This window comes from Archocentrus centrarchus, chromosome 3, assembly GCF_007364275.1.
Source record: "Archocentrus centrarchus isolate MPI-CPG fArcCen1 chromosome 3, fArcCen1, whole genome shotgun sequence".
In the NCBI taxonomy this organism is placed as follows: Eukaryota; Metazoa; Chordata; class Actinopteri; order Cichliformes; family Cichlidae; genus Archocentrus; species Archocentrus centrarchus.
The window spans coordinates 27,120,350-27,138,345 of NC_044348.1; the positions used below are offsets into that span (position 1 = coordinate 27,120,350).

At 41.0% G+C, this 17,996-nt stretch overlaps 1 protein-coding gene across 4 annotated transcripts in view; it reads right to left on the minus strand.

Moving 5' to 3' along the window:
- shf (Src homology 2 domain containing F) overlaps positions 1–17,996 on the minus strand; it is a 99,522-nt gene that overhangs the window by 10,761 nt on the left and 70,765 nt on the right. Inside the window, exons 3-6 of one of the 4 annotated variants that reach the window (XM_030758075.1) lie at positions 16,799–17,017; positions 15,904–15,996; positions 833–1,007; positions 565–684 (exon numbers count right to left, since the gene is read on the minus strand). In XM_030758075.1, the coding sequence (XP_030613935.1) occupies positions 565–684; positions 833–1,007; positions 15,904–15,996; positions 16,799–17,017 (607 nt within the window). Of the gene's footprint in view, positions 1–533; positions 685–832; positions 1,008–6,981; positions 7,129–15,903; positions 15,997–16,798; positions 17,018–17,996 lie in introns of those variants that run through there. The other 3 variants (XM_030758065.1, XM_030758087.1, XM_030758080.1) reach the window with 3 other exon arrangements.

Below are 17,996 nucleotides of genomic sequence, written 5' to 3' on the forward strand. Positions count from 1 at the left end.
CAGGACTCGACACTAAAGCGACCTCTTCCAAATGTCAGACTAGACGTAACAATTCAGAGTGGCTTCTTTGAACCCTCTGCTGGACGCTGCAGGGATTGAGGTCAACGATAAAAGTGCACCATTAACCAAGTTGTGGGCACATCAGCAAATCGAGGAGCCGATTCTGTCAGAGGGGTTACCGAGCGGAGGTGGAGGACGAGCCACGGGCAAGAAGTACAGCAGGTGGGGGATAGAGGTCTGAAGGGTGAAAGTTATTACCATACAGAAAAGGAAGAGTCAGCAGGTATACCCGCACCTCGACAGAAGCAATGTTACACAAGTCCACTGTGTGTACTCTGCCACTAAGTAAGTGGCTAAGGTCATGCTGGTCTATGAGTGTGTGTTCTGAAAATAAATTCAGCCAACTTGGAAAGACACTTAAATCTCTGACGCTGTATTGTCACAACAGGCAAAACAGCACTGAGCGTTTGGAGTTACATGTTCACCAAGGCTGCCAACTGAAACGGTGCATCTGATAATACTGTTTGTGGATGGTCATTTAAGAGATGAGAGCATTGTTCTTACTTAAGGGAGAGAGAGTAGTCGTTCTTGCTGGTCTCGCTGTTTCTCACAAGATAGCTGGCCTCCTTACACAGCCTAAGCAGAGACTCCGCATCAGTTCGGCTGATGGCTCCATGGTACCAGCTACAGTAAACATTAGGAAATTGGGATGAGAAAGCGGAAAGAACAAAGGAATGGTAAGTGTAGGTATTACAGAACAAAGAGTCAAAGCAAAGGGGAGTATCTGAAATGAAATGCAATAATAAAAAAGCAACACCAAGATTCGACTCACAACTGGCTTTCCAGCGGCATCTTGGGGTCGATGCGTTCCCCGACAGAGGAGCTACAGTGGTCCAGTGAAGTCATTTTGGTGTTGACCAGACAGCCACTGGAATGTCGCTGCAGCGGGCGAGTTTTCCCCTCCTTGGTGGGCGACATTCGAGACTTCTCCACACCATCAAACTGGACTGTAATAAGGGGAAAAATTCATTCTGAAAGGATATATTTGCTCAAAATGTCTCAAAAATAACGTAGGTCCTGTAAACACACTTGAACTACACTTCAAATTAAGGCCACTTGAAAAAGCTATTGTGCTTAATGGGAAATAGATCATTGTAAAAGTTATAACATCAACGGTCTCACCTGCATCTAAACTGGAACTAGATTACTGTAAAGCATGAGAACCAAAATGTGCTTTTACCAACTTTCACACATATGCACACACAGAGCCACTCTGTGTAACTCATCCAACTGAAGGACATGTACACATGGTAAAAAAGATATGTAAATCAATCCCGCTTGCCTGTGTACACATTCCAGTAAGACAAAATACACACACATGCAAACTTCCCCAAAACAAGCCAGTGTACCCATAAAGAATTCCATGTATACAACAGTATGGCTGAGCATTTTCACTCTTTAAGTACACGCAAATGTGCACACACACTTTAATGCATGCCCAAATCCAACACGCAGGTTTTGCAAGTTAAACATTGAGCTAGCTTTTCAAACTCTCATGGCCAACTGTGGACATGACAAGCTCTCTTGGCAGCCTCACAGGGAAGTGTTTGATGGTGTTTGGGGGGCTTAAAGTGACCTGTGCACACAACATGAAATGCCAGGGGCCATGGAGCAACTTCACAGCCGATCAGCACACAGAAGATAATGTGCTCAAGGACAAATTAAATGTGAATATATGCTTGTGGGAAACGGCTGCACAAGCTAAAAAAATGAAAGGCCGGAAAGTGGAGGCAGGAGCAGCCATGAGCAGCTCTGTGTCTGTGTTTGAGCCATTTTCCTCAGTCATCCATCATTGTACTTGATGTCAAAACACCTAAAACTTTTAGGAAAAAAAACTATTTAAAGCTCCTGACACGCTTTTCAAACAGTAATAGAGGGGCTGCTTCCTGCATCAACCGTATGACAAGCTTTTCCCGGTTATTGTTGCCAGCTTCTATACGGCTAAAGACCAACAAATCAAAGCTGATATTTTGACGGAAGTGGTTAATGTAGTATGAAACTCACATCTACTAGGCAGCATCCATCTTTGCTGCTCTCTGTCACTAATGGCCAGTCTTGCATCTAGTGTTTAATTACCAGGCTGAACATGGCAGACACTGTACACAGAGACAGGCAGTGTGATCTTAACAACATGTCTACATCTGTCTAGACTCTGCATTCCAGTCAGAGGATAGCATTACACTTTACAGATTGTGCGCTCGCCAAGTGCCTCTGTATCACACCGAGTGGAAGGGTTGACACTTTAAATCAATTCCACAGTACTCAGTACAAGTAGTTTACTTGAGTATTTAGATGTTGTGCCATTTTATTGCTCACCTCAATGGCACTTCAGATAGAACTAATGTGTGTTTTTCTGTAGCGCCTGCTACCTTTCAGAATGAGATTTCAGATTTAAAAACTGCAATCAAATGATACAGTGTTACCATTCAAAAAAAGGGTGGTTAGTGGTCACTGCATGTGTAAAATTATGCAAAATTAAAAAAAAAAAAAAAAAGATTGGAGAAAAGTCCAAAAAAATAAATGTGTTTCTGAATCAAAACTGTTTAATAACCCATTTATCTAAAGACCTTCTGGATTTACGTGGTTAGTTTGGGAACCCCAAGATAAAACAACCAAGAATAACTGTTGTTACTAATTACTAATGAAAGCACATCTTTTAATTACTAGTAATTAAAACAAGTGCCACTTCAACTCACAGTGAAATACTGCTCATTAACTCTGGATACCTTAAGAGATACTTCTAATGTGGTATTTTCACAACACTGCAGTTGTAGCACATTCTACTGAAATAAAGGAGCTGAGTATTTTTTCAAATACTGCCTATGATCCCACTGCAATCAAGGCCTTTATGACATTACATTTGTTTCAGCTCTGACCACTAGGGGCTCCCCTTAACCTCTACACTCCATTTGAGGTTGAACTCGTTGGCCTTGGGCTTACTGATGCGTTTCCCTAAACGTAAACTCATGGAAATGATTATTTCGAATGACTCAGGCTGTTATCTTGGCCACTGCACATTTGTTCGTTAAAGGCTGACAGTGGAGTCTTAAAATGATGGCAAAATTGTACTGTTTGCATGACAGCTGGGTAAATTCTGGGTCTAACCCTTGGAAGAGTATAAGTTGCAGATACATGTCCTCGGGGTCTGATGCTCTTACTATAGGCATTCAATTATCTTATGTTGTGTCTACATTATACTCATACAGTCCATTTGAATTACATGTCGAATACTGGCAATATGATCTAAGTCAGATGAATATACAGTATATGTGTAAGGGTGAGAAATAGCGTTTCCATGGAAACTGACCAAGGGGACATGGAAGATGCCTGTTTGCTCCATTCAGCGCCTGTCAATGCTGACAGATCACAACATGAAGATGGAACCAATTGCTTCCCCTGCACTGCGTTTGATTTCTGTTTGCATATGTCCAGCCCTTCCTCGTCTTCTGCCCTTTACCTTCTCTTCTATCGCTCTGGCCCAGTCCCTCTAATGCTGTCTTTTTCCCCGAGCTCTCTTGATTCTTGGGGACAGTAAAAGATAGGGGAAAATGGACTGTGGAGGAACGTCTCCACAGGGGGGGGAAAAAAAAAAAAAAAAAAAAAAAAAAAAAAAAAAAGGACAGTTTTGATTTGTTATTGCCACTGTTTCTGATGGTCCCACTGCAGGGCAGGCTGTCACTGATTATGCCTCCTGCTACAACAAAACCATCTACTTACATTTCATGGTCATATTGGGAATGTGCTGTAAACATGATACTATCATCTTTTCACTGATTCGTGATGCAAACATAAGAAGCTTTAAAAGGTATCAGATATTGTGGGTTAAGGATAAATGTTGCAATCTTGGCTTTTCCCTACACAGTCCATTTCTGTATTGTATCTACCTCAACCATGTGCTTGACCTCAGCTCTTCACATTTACCGTTCTCTCCTTTCCCACACTTGTCCCTCCTCTTCCCCAGACCCAACAATCAGTGATTTATTTGATCTTGATTAAACTGTTTTTTTTTTCTCCACTACCAAGAAAGGGTGCATTGAGTGGTTATTCTTAGTGTAGCTCACCCCATCAACCTTTCTTGTCAAAGTAGAGACTTCACCACAGGCAGAGTGCAATGCTCTGCAAGGAGAGTATTACCCTGAAGAAAGAGCCTCCAAACTAAACAAAAGCCATCATTTTATTCGCTCGAGAGCGAACGGACTCATGTCTGCTTTGTTTGCTGGCCGTCTCACTATCACTGCTTTGAAACTGATGTAGAGTTATGTTTTAAGGCAGAAAATCAGTGGGAGTGAGGCAAACCAATTCCCCCCCCTCACTCTCCAGAGTGCACAGTTCGAGACATGGACGACAGGAGATTGACGAGAGGATTGGCCCACGGGGGAACAAAAGCCGTAAGAGGAAGCTTAAGAGGGACGAGAGGGTGAAAACCCTCACACACACACTCTAACACACATTTCTTAAAATAAACACATAAAGGCACATGGGCAACTGTGTGTGTTATCACAATTGTTGCTTGTAAAGCGCTGCAAATGGAATCTGTGTATCAGATTGAACTGTCAGTCAGATAGTGATGGATGGCTGAAAGACCTGTCCCCTTCAGACACACGGCTTCCTTTAGAGACAACTATAATAAATAAATATATAAATAAATAAATAATCACATACACAAGCACACATACACAGAGAAGACGGTGGGGAAAGGGTGTGCATGATAGAGCAAGCTGATGGGCTAAGGCACAGATTAAAAAGAAATGTCAAAAGGACATTTCCACGATTACGGACCACGAGATAAAGCACTGCCATATAATACAGCACAGCAGAGCAAGGCATCTATCTAACAACATAAAAAGGAATCACTATAAAATGGAAATCAAAATGAAAACTAAAAGAAACACACACACAAAAAAAAAACAAAACACAGTGACATCTGTCACTGAAGACAATTTAACTACTACTACTGCCTCCTCTTCCCCCTCTGTGCAGATTTCTCTAATTAAGCCGGCTAATTAATTCTCATTTACTAATGATACTCCTATCAGAAAGGATGACTAGTCTGAAGGGCAAAGTGTTTCATCGACTGCTGTATTGTGAGGTGAAAATTAGGTTTTCCAGCTAGGACTTGTGAAATTATTAACAGGTCTCCAGCTCATTAGAATGCTCTACACACTAAAAGTAGTGCTCAACTTTTACGCCAATATTAATTATATGCATCGGGAACTAAAATAATAATTTTCTGGATGGCTTTTATAATACTCTATTTTAGAGCCCCACTGCTGCTGCTGAAGCTATAAGCTTAATCTCTGATGATTCCACCATCTAGGAAAAAGCTCTCTTCTTTTATATAAATTTCAAAATGAAACTCTAAATTAGGTTTTTCTAAGACAAAGGAGCGGCCCCACCAAGTGTCAGCTAGAGAATCTATTTAAAATTAAATTTGGATATCTTTTAATTACTTTGCTTCCTTAGATTAAGAGAAAAAAAAAAGGAAACAGAAATACTTCATAGTACATATAATTAATTCATGGTAAAAACAATGGCAGAAACTGCATTATATCCAGACAAAAATGCCTTCCATTACTACGTAGGTGTAACATCTGCATCGCTAATCTGCATTTCAGGTTTGGTAATGACGTGCAAGCATTTTACCTAGACCATAATGGATATTTTTTAAAATATACTCTATATATTAGGACAAAACAACTGCCCTTTGTAAATCCTTTATAGATCTTTAGTCAGTCTGGCATACGTAACAGATGACTAATGTCTTGATGTATGACTCGTATGTCTTGTCTGTGTGCTGAGGTCAAGCGAGTGCAACTGTATTCACAAGGGTTGTGGAGGCCATCAATCCCCCCTCCCCATGTCTGCCATATGGACCCCTGACCCCTAAAGATGTAGACTTGGGCCTTACTGGCTGAGACAGAGAGGGGATCACTTTACAGCTGGATGCCAATCTTAAACTCACTCACATCACCGAAAGAACCAGAACCTTTCTCATGGATTTATGGGCATAAATCAACTCCTCGCCCTGTCCTCGCCTAAAACACACATTGGTGTCCTCTTACATGGCCTTGCTCAGTCTTTCCACTCTGCTAGGGGAAATCCCATTCCTGAAATTAGTTCTGCTACATGTCCTTCTTTTCTCCGGATAATGACAGCAGACAGACTATAAGTGTGTGAAAAAGCATCAGAAATAAAATAATGGCTCTCTCAGTTAAAAATAGGTCAATTACTTGTCCACTGAGTCCAGTGAAAAAGGTAAATATGGCAATAAGTCAAGAGCTGAATTTGCCTCCAATGAGTTCGATTTCCTAATTTGTGTAAGCCACTTGTAGAGAACAGCAGGCCAGAGGGACATCTGGGATGGTTATGAGTATGTTGACAAGAGGAAATGGGGGTCGCAACGAACGGCAATTATGCATGCAGAAGGCAGTTCAACACAATTAAAACTAATGAGGCTTCAGTATAAGACCTGCAAAAGAGTTGGTGATTTTCTGCCACATGTATTCCAGATGGAAAAGAGCAGTCATTACAGGGCTAATACCTAAAGTCAGATTTTTCAGTACTTTTCACATGTGGTAACTCTTTCAGTAAGGCATCACTGACCGGAAAATTTAGGACAAACATCATCATGCACTGCAGTAGCAGATTAATTCTACCTATGTTTTGGAAGCTGCTTGGCTAGTAATGTTTTTTCATGTGCAATGTCTTCCTAAATGGTCCAAAGAACCAAAATATTCAACTGTATGCTATGTAATATATCATGCTTTCCTTGATTTGGATGGATGGATGGATGGATGGATGGATGGATGGATGGATGGATGGATGGATGGATGGACGGACCAACAGGGACTAGGGAGGGGTACTGGAGTGGCAGGGTAATTGATGGGAAAGATGCTGGATAATGTAAACACCAACACCCACCATGGTGGTGCTGGTCACAGCTCGTCTGTCCTGGCGAGGGCTGAGCTGTCTGGGAAGGAGACTCTAGCTCCTCCACTGGGGGAGGGCTGGTGTTGAGCTGGCCGACTGGAGGGGGCCATGGTAGGTCCTTGATCACTTTAATCTCTACTGCAAGTGTCACCAGAGGAGAGATGGAGGCAAGGAGAGGATAGCAACAAGAAGAATAAAGAAAGAAAGTAAGTGAAGAAAGGGAAGTAATGACAGAAAATAGAAGAAAAAGACAAAAGGTACAAGGGGTAAGTGAGAAATATTGTGGAGAGCTGGTTTATACTGTGATCCAAGAATCAGCAGCAGCTGTGGGCTAGAAAAGGAAGGAATACCAGAGGACTGAAAAGGAAGGAAAGTTAGTTCTAAAAGTAGGGCTGGATTTTTATATCCGCTTCCACTCAGATGCGGAGTTGGATACCCAGATTGCTGAGAGGGCCTGAAAGTTACAAAGGGGATGAGAAAGTTTTTGTATCAATAAGCAAATTTAATACTGCACTCAGATTCAGCCAATAACTACAGTCTTACCTTGGGAGAGATATACTCAATATATGGCAATGCAAAGTTCTTAATCCCAGATTCTTCAAGCTCTAATGCAGTGTATAATATCCTTTAATAAAATTCAGGCCCAAATAATACAATACTGTGGTTTTAATGAGCAGACTATTAAATATAAACCTGCCTTAAGCTAAACAATTTCAGCAGCATACAGTACAGCAGCATACACGCTACTGTTACTCTTGGTGCAGTGGTTTGTGAAAGAACCTAGGCGTCTATATTAAGATAAACCAGAATATAGACAATATCTATATATTGTCTATATATATATATATATATATATAATCCATGCAGGCAAAGGACACTACCCTGGCTTTGCCCCTTATATAATGTATGCCTCATGCAGCCATTACCAGGCTAATCGAACACTCTTGCAGCAGCACATCTGTTTCCAACATAGGGCCACTTTTTAAATAGCCAAGGATAATTAATAAATGAGACAGAGAGGGGAATGTTTTTCTTCATATAAGAGAAAGCCGGCGTTTGAAGCCAAGGCTAATAAATAAATGTAGTCCAGCGGTAATAGCTTTGGTGAGCTACCTGTTTCTTGGGAGATTGTGTTATCTGTGCTTAGATTCTTGTTTTACAAAGGCCTCAAAAGAGATCTTTGTGCCATGCAAACCACAATGATTGAGCAGAGTCTAAGGTCACTGTCCATGGTGCTGGAGATTTTATTCCAGTGATGAAAGTACTGTAAAAGAAGAATGTGGAGCTACCTTTGGCATTCATGCATTTCAAAGCAAATCCAAGGACATCAAAACTATTAACAGTTTCCTTTAAGGGCTTACAAGAAGCAGCAAAAAGAATAATATACCGTATTTTCCGGAGTATAAGTCGCACTTTTTTTCATAGTTTGGCTGGGGGTGCGACCTATACTCCGGAGCGACGTATATGTGACATTTATAACACATGAACCAAAATACTCCAGCCACTTGACATCTCCGTGAACCGGAGCTTTAAGGCAGTCTTGCGTAACCTGTGGGCGCAGTGGATGATGGATGGAGAGCACAGCTTAACGGCAACTGGGAGAATGCGCCACCCAACTTTCCTGGAAGTCATTGGATGGATCAAGAAAACATGGGCTTCAGTGACAAACCATCCTGTTGGGATTCAGAAAGGCTGGAATAATTGGAACTGCAGCTGACGACGAGTCTGACTAACGCGACACAGAAGAGGAAGCGCAGCTTCGTCTACGGAGTGTACGGAATTGTTTAGAAGTGACACCGAGGATGAAGAATTCAATGGATTGATGGTTTGGTTAACTTGTTAGTATGTTCTTTATGCTATGGTTATCTGAATAACTTAATGTTACGTTAACATACCGAACACTTGTTCGTTGTGCGTCATGTAGCTGAATGTGTTACGTTAGCATAACGTAGGTGTAACCGTGTTCGTCCTGTTCTTTAATCCATTATTATTTTAAATTGCCGTTCAAGATGGAATTTCTGCTCTGAGTCAAACCCCCCCCCCCAAAAAAAGTGCGACTTATAGTCCAGTGCGACCTATATATGTTTTTTCTTCTTTATTATGCATTTTTTGGCTGGTGCGACCTATACTCCGGAGCGACGTATAGTCCGAAAAATACGGTACTAGTCATCCGATTAAATAACCTCCATAATCTCATCTTCTTTATCAAAATCAAAATATACTCAACGAATAAACTAAGGTTAACATAGGGAACAACACTGTCAACAAACTCTCAGACGGATCCCATCTTCCATCTAAATACTGATATACTACAAATGCTCTGCCATCAGTCACGTAAAGGGAACAACAGAATTGTTAAGACTCAGGAATAACATGGACAAATAACAGGAGAACAGATAGGTTGATGTAAATCAGATATACTAATAATTCTGGTGTGAAAACCGGTTTTTAGTGGGAAGATTAACATAATGTTATGAACCCGTCTTCCACCCTGAAAGGAATTGAACCATGGTGGTGGTACAGGACATGTTAATGAGAAGCAATATCTGCAAGCTAGATGAAGGGGAGACTGGAGAATATTCAATCCGACAAGCAATTAAATAGCTGGGCCTGGGGTGTCAGGGGGCTAATCTAGAAAAAGGTGGCTGGAAGGAGGAGCTGCTTGCTGTCTATCCTGATGGGAGAGGTGTAGGCTGGTGGAGGAGTGGATACAGAAGGTCGAAAACTCTGCAAGATAATATAACTTCCTCTACTTTGGGGTGAAGTAGGGGACTCTCTTCCTATGAGATTAAAAGCCTAATACTCATTTCACATTGCAGATTAGCGTGTAATTGTTTGGGGAGCAGAAGGCTGCCTCCACTCTGCAGCCTCAATGTGGGGACGGGGAGATGATTTTAGCGAGCGTGGCTCAGACTCGCTTGGTTGCACAGCTGAATAACAGCATTTAGCACTGTGAAAATTAAGGAAAACTGATTCTATACTCAGGGTTTTGGGTGTGTGTTTTTAACCCTGGGTGCCTCACCTTGTGAAGCATTTTAAGGTATTGTTACTCCTAAGGCTGCCACTGACTTCAGATGTCATGCTGCTGCACAGGTGAGTGCATCTTTACACTGCATAGACAAATTTATATTCAGGACCGAGGTGACAGCAGCAGTTTTGCTGATTTACACATGGACCTGAAGCTCACCACACTGCAACCAACATTTTCACATATCACGCTGCCCTCTACCAATACACATCTGTTTACAGCTAATGCAGATTTGGACCCATTATCAGGTCTGTGGGTGATACATTGTAGTCTGTGTGAGTAACAGGTTAAGTGCATCAAAGACCGCACATGCATATCAAGTAGAAAATGTACGTCACACTTACTCACAATGTGTATTTTGTCAATTAGACATTATATACGTTAGTAAATCTAGTTATATTTCTACAGCACCTCTCCAAATAGAAAGACAGAAATAATGCAGACCCCAATTAATATTTCTGAAGGTGCACCTGAATACATCATATCTTTTCTGCCATCTAATCTGACTGCATTTGGATCGATATGCCATTTCTCACCTGGATAATCCTCATTCAATATTAGCACACACCTTTTCCTGTTGATGTAAAAAGCAGGCTATTAACTATTTGGGACTCACAAAGCATCTGTCGCTCAAAAGTGGCCATGCTAATGGAGAAAACTGCGAAAAGCTTCGTGTCTCCACCCTCTGTTTTCCTCACTTCCGATATGTACTTTGTTTCTGTGCTAAAAGTTTAGTAAATAATAAAATTAAAAAAAAAATCCAAAATGGATAAGCATCTTTTCTAAGCAGTGTTTTCCTTCCCTTTGTTCTTCTAGGAGCCCGTCTTTTGTAAAGCCAGGTATTTGTTTACCCAGGCTTTTCATTAGCCCATGGCACTTCATCACTGTAAACAGTGCAGCACCATAAATCACCAGCTATGCTTGTTTTCCACCAATGCTGTTTAATTTAGTTCTGCTTAATTTGGCTGGCTAATTGCATGCATATTCAAAACAAGCTGGAGTATTGCGATGTTTATGCCACACATTATGAGCGGAAGAGCTCGAAACACGAAACCAGCCTCTTCTGAAGACGTGTTTGTTCCATCTGCACTCAAATCATTACAGATAACAACTGTGTAATGCTCCGGGGGAACTGAAATGCCACCTCATAATTTTTCCGCATACTGTGTCCATCACATTATATAGTCCAGCTTTCTTTCAAAGCACTGATGTGTTTTGAGAGACCCTGCGATTGTATTAAAAATGAAAGTGGCGCAGAAAATGGGTGATGGCAAAAAGATGACAACAAGGCCTTTTTCCACGCTCTTCCATATAGAGAGAGGGGAAAGATGGGTTACTGACAGCTGGCCAGCAGGAGCTTCCATGGGGGGGGTTTCTGGCAGAGAACTGCTTCTACACTTATAGAGGGAGGTTTACAGTGCTGTTGTGTGTGGCCAATGTGTGTGAGTGAAGATAAGACCCATGGCAGCAGCACTCCGTAGAGGATGGTAGGACACATTTGAGGCTCATGAAAGAGGGCTGTCAGGAAGGTTATCAGCAGGGTGTTGCAGCAGAGGCCAGGAGGACGAGACAGAGCTGCAGAGTGACAGACAGCAGGGATATCGGATCAACCAGGCAGAGAGAAACAGAACCATGACACCCACAAAACAGCTGGCTTTAACCCTGCTGCAAAATAGCAGCATAGGACTGTAACTGAATCAATTATTTATTTTAGAACATTGTAGTCAGGTCTCAGATTTCTGGGTCGTTAAGTCTATGAAGATTCATTTAAAAAAAAAAAAAAAAAAAAAAACACAAAGCATCCTAAGACCTGAGTGGGCAAGCGACAACGCTGCCTCTGATCTCCCGTGTTAAATTCATTGTACCCTGCAGGCCAGGAACCAAGTGAAAGGAGTTACTAGCAGGTAGCAGAGGGCAAGGAGATTAAGTAACAATGGCTCTTAGTCCCACTCCTGCTGAGACAAGGCTCAGATTTCCGATGGCGGTGCGTCCACGTCCAGCTGTGTGAGCGAGCATATTATATGCAGGGCCAAATTATACAGGTTGACAGACATGTGAACACACCCTATATTAGCCTCACACACTGACGCTTCATATATGGTCAAATTCTAATGCATCTTCCTCACTCTTAACCTCCAAACTCATCCATCACCTACTCGGCATCCAGGGAGGGAGTTAGAGGTTGAGATGAGTACGTGTGTTCGGCCTGGAATATGAGGTGTCATTGGTGTGGGGAGGGTCAGTGAGGATGAGTGATTAACTAAACCGCAAGTACACAGCCTCCCAACCCCCTAACAAGGCAGAGGATTTACATTCCATTGCATACCTGTCAGGAGATAGTCCAACAGTGAATAATAACACCGGACCAAATGTTGTGAACAGGCGTGAAGGCAGGCTGTGATAGGGACAGCTGAGGAAAAGAGGGCTGTAGTGAGAAGCATTACTCTGCTCTCCCTCCCCAGCATTAATGAAGACAAATAGTCGTTTATACAGATTGCATTACCATATTATACCATGGTGGGAGGGCGTAGGCAGCACTTGGTACTTATTTAATCTTTTTTTTTTTTAAACACCTACTCCACAGTTTAGCAAGGTTGTGCATCTTTTTTCATTATGCGCTAATACTTTGTTTGGCGACATTTTCATTTCCTAGATAATTGTTGGAATATAAACTGTGAAGGTTTTGATGAGTGCAGCAAGCTGCTTCTAAATCTAAATGGTGAACAATATCATTAATCATTTATATTACACAGGCGTAAAGTGCTTCAGCAACTATAGAAACGGTGCTGAGGAGAAGTGCCCTCTAGAAACCTAAAAAAGCCCACCGAGCTATAAAAAGTTCTACTTTAAAAACAGGCCATCTGAACACACAGAAAAAAGCTTTAATTACAACTTATAGTATTGCAGCCTGATAACGTATTTGCTTAACTAATGACATCTGGAGGCACGGCAGCATCACCACAATGGAACCTAGCAGGATCCAAACAATCATGCATCTTCAGATAAAACAAAAAAAATAAATAAAAATGTTGTTATCTACTGTATAAAACCAAATGCAATATAAGCTTAAGACAGATGTTGCCTTAAACACACACACACACACACACACACACACACACACACACACACACACACACACACACACACACACACACACACACACACACACACACACACACACACACTTTGTATAGTCTGTTCTATAAAGTCTGTTTTGATCAAATTCTGAAAATGTACCTCTATTATTTCTGCTGCAGCTAATCTCAGGCGGCCCTGATAAATGAAATAGAATATGAAGGAAGGAAATGTAAGCAAAACCTGGAACTAGTTGAGCACATGTTTAGACGTCTCAAGCTGTAACATAAAGAATGTTCATGACCTTTATACTCCAGTCTAAAATTACAGGATCCCTGCGTAACCCTGCCTCACCTAAGAATGCAAAATAATTCAGTATTGCCTCTATGAGGCACACTCATGCTACAGATTTCTTGACATGGAAAATGAATGGATCAAAAAATATAATGGACACTGGTGCAATAAAACATCTGGATGGGGAACTCTGGGAAAAGACAATAGTAGCTGGGCTCTAAGCTCACTCTTAAATCAGTGCCAGAAGGGATTAAATGGGGATAACTGGTAAGCAACTGGCTCTCATGTGGACTTAAATACTGAAGCAATGTATAATGTCCTGAAGTCGCAGGTAAGCTTGTTGGTAAGATCAGAGATGTGGGTGGAGGCACACAAACTTCAACCTTGAAAGGTGGGAAACTTTCTCTAAGCCCCTTGATGTTAGGATCCAAGGCTGGTCTCACTGACACCTGCAAAAGCAACAAGCCCATTGCTGACAAGGCTTGTCCTAGAAAGCCCCCCCCCCCTTTTCTGTCTTTCAAATAGTGGGGAATTATTTCTGCTTGAATTAAACATAAAACAGAACACAGCCTAGTAATAAATCAAAGTACTTTTTATACTGCAGCGTTCTTTGAAAGACAACTTAAAGACTTATCTCTTCAATTCCCACCCAATATACTTTGACATCCAGTGGAAATTGAATTAATCATCATCAAAAGGGACACTCGCTGTAAAGGGGGAGTTGAAAGAGGAATGTGTTAGTAAACAGTGTCCTAAACAAACTCTTCTGAGTGCCGCTCGACAGAAAAATAATGAGGGAGAGAAGGAAAGTGATTAAGAATGCAGCATCCCTTATTTAACTAATCACTAGCAGAGGCAGAAGAACGCGACTCTTATGAAAACCTCGGGGCCTAGAGCACATACGGTACAAGTAAACAGGAAACAGAAATTAAGTGGAAGCATGGAAGGATGAAAAATGAACAGGCTGACAAATTTGTTTTTATACATTTACATACAGAGTTTCACTACCCTCTGCCTGACATAAGCTCATGAAATTCTTTCAAATCAGAAAAGCTGCCACAATGAAATAAATCCAGCTGGACAAAATCTTCAAAACTAGCCAAAAAAAGACCTCTCAGTGGACAAAGATCATTTTCTGAATTCTCATTTATTTCAAGAACTGACGCTATCTGTAAGTAATGCTGATTGTTACAGACCAGGACTCTCATTACCTGCAGGTATGCCCTAAATACTCTTATGAGACTCTTCTCCTGCAAATGGGATTCAGGAGCTTCTTGCTTTTATAATGCCACATAAGAGACTTCACACAGATTTAAACATGTTCCATGTTACGATAGCAGACCTTCACTCCCATTAATAATGCTACAGATAATCTACGCAAACACAAAACTGTGCTATCCCAGTGATTTAGGACGGATCAGTTTTGAAATACTGACTGGCTTTTCAAGGCATTACATCAAACTTGGGATTCAACAGTTGTGATGAAAGCGGGCTGAGGACGTGGCATTAATTATATGCTTTATTGTTAGATATTAAGATGTAGCTGCGCATGTAAATTATATTAATGGCGTAATTTCCTTGAACTGCAGGACTGCGTGAAGTCCGCTGAAACAACCCATTAACAGCACAACACCACAAGGGGTGTCGCTCTTCTGCGTTGTAACTCTTTCACTTTATTGCAGTGCACCTAATCTGTGATTTCAAAGCACAAGGGGAAAAATAAAAGGCACATAAAATAGAGAAATGTGTAGAAATAATTAAACTATAAAGAAAGTTAATTACAAAAATGTACATGTGAATTATTTTTGTACGCTGCCTCACATGGTGAGTTTTGATTTACGCTGCCTTTCAGCGCAATTACTTTTGCACGTCTAAAACCCAAATTACAAGCTTTGCCACTTCAGGCCATGCATGTGTTTAATAATGCATGTGTGTTGCTTTTTATTTTTGCTGTGCATTAGAGACCACTTTGCCATATTTTATGTTTGTATAACGATCATCTCCACAGAAAGCCAGACAGCACTATTCTCGTCATGGAAAGAGAATAATTAACACTGCAAAAAGTGAAGGAGTAAACACAGTTTCGCTTCCTTCACTTGCACCCGTCACCCCATCGCCCCTTCATTTAAGCACCAACAAGTGTCACTGCGCTATTTGCACTTGCTAAACTTGTGTGCCTGCTGAAAGACTGATCTGAAGTACTTCTACCATGCCTTTGCTTTTTTTTTTTAGTCCACTTCAAGCTCTGGGGAATTGTGAAAGTAGCATACTGATAATGTCATTCTAATTAGGAAGGCATTTTCAAAGGGTGAAAACAGCACTCAGGACTCAAATGTTAACCAAATCATGACACAGCTAATAAACTGTAAATCAAGCTTGTAATATCGATTTTAAATAGCATTTTCGGAAAGTAAGTGATAACCCACAGGTTCAGGCATATATTCTAGCAAGAATATACAAAAAAAAGAATGGAGAAAAGAAAAGGAGACAATCCCCAGTCCCGCCTCCATTGGTACCTGTGAGGGATTTGGAGTCCTTTCTTCTGTGGGGATCTGATCCAGTGCCACTTACAGAGCCCTCGTAGCTAATGCAGTCATAACAAAGCAGAGCTGTTCAAGGATATAAAAGAAAAAAATATATAAAGAGAAAAAAGGGGCGGTGAAAAATAAAGTCAAGGACTGTTGATTTTGTTGAAAAAGGTTAAAAGGCTTTTTTTTTTGTTTGTTTTTTGTTTTTAATTTGGGGTGCATATTTATATTTCAAACGCATATCTTTCCAGGAACAGCCCTGTTTGATGTTATGGCTGTGTTAGCCATGCTGAAGCTCTTAAACCACAGTGACTACCTGGACCTACATGCACCTGCACAACCAATCATGCCTCCCTGAGCAGCTTAGGTATCAGCTTAGTTTAAACAGGCAGGAGTTGGATGAAAACAGTAAACAGCAGTCTGGACACCTGCAAAATGAAAGTAGCAGGTGCATTAACAGAGGAGGAAAAAAAATAAAAGAGAAAGCTTAAAGAGAAAAGTAAAGGCAGCAGCAGAAGCCTCATAACCTGACAGAAGCCATAATCAAATTTGTTAGAGCTGGAAAAACAGATGCCCGGGTTAGTAAAGAGAAACAGATTCAGATTACGTTGCGTTAAAAGCTTGACAGTTGAACAGTTATTGCCAGAGTCAGTCTCTGTGCATTTGGCATTGAAACAAAGACTGTGCAACAGATTAAGAAGAAAAAAAATCAGCTCACATTTTGATTATAATGGAAAAATGTTTTGTTTTTTTTTCCAGAGTATTATGCATTCCTTGTTCAAAAGTCCTCTCTGCAGTATTTTACTTACTTCTTTCTGTCAAAAGCTACAGTGATGTTTAGATTCCCCCTTCAGTGGTCATAGTAATGTTCAGTTAGCCCTACCTGCAAAGGCTTTGGAAATCCTCTCCTTCTTCCACTCCCAGGGCTGGTCATACTCCTCAGGCGGTCGCTCATCATCCTGTGGTAGTCTGCTTTCTCTGGGGCAGCGCAATCGGTCGGGGTCCGAGTCGCCACCGTTCTCGGCTGGCTCGTATGGTGTGTCGTACAAGGGAAGCTGCCTCACAGGTCCTTCCTTAGGGCCTCTCCCACCAGACCTGATCTCTAAAAAATGAGAAGAAAGACTCATTGTTAATACCAGGTTTCTGACATAAAACTTTATAGATGAAAGCTATAAAGTTATGACTGTAGGTCTACTACTAAACACAAAGGCAACATATTTTATCAGGCCTGAAGTGCACATTTTTCATAAAGCATAAGAGTATAGAAGAAAAAAAAGATATATTTGAGATCATTTGACCAGAAGACTAAATAGGCTCATATTTTCACTTTTAGCATCCTTGTTAATATAACTGCAGCCAATAACATCAGTCTGAGGGCTAAAGGGCACAAACAGCATCACCATTGGTTATTGTGGTTAGTAATGAACAATTTCCAGGCATAAATAGGAAAAAAACATCAAACTAATAATGTAATAACTTGTGCTGAGGCAAGCTGTCCAAACATTGCCGTGTGTTGTAAAATAATAAGAGAATGAACTTGGTCTAGAATGTCAAACATGTTTCTTATCTAGCAGCTAGAGGCATCTCAGTGAAAAGCCATATGTAAAATACCAGCAATAAACCAGGCACTGCAGTAATTAATAAAGACATAAGATGGCTGCAGATGGCAGAGGTGCTGTGATATCAGGTACAGGGAACTGTCAAAAGCAGGGTATTCTCACTTAAATCCCCCATCAACAACAGTCAGAAAGCAAAACTGTGCATGAATAAATTGAAAGGTACGGCCTCCTACAACTATTATTCAGTGAATGGCGGTGACAGTTTGCTGTTTGCAGAAAGTGGGAAGTGAGTCTGCAGTGAAATAAAAGGTTGAGCTCATGCAAAAACAGTTCTCTGTGTAAGGCAAAAATCACACAGCAGTCCTGGATGAGCATGCCCATCACTGTCAGAACAGAGCTGAAGATAAAGTACCAATTTTCTTTCTCTCTGTAACATGTAATGACTCTGTGAAACCAACAGAAACTGTCACAAGCATTATGATAACTCTGCAGAAAATTATGTAAAAAAAAATGTCAAAGGGC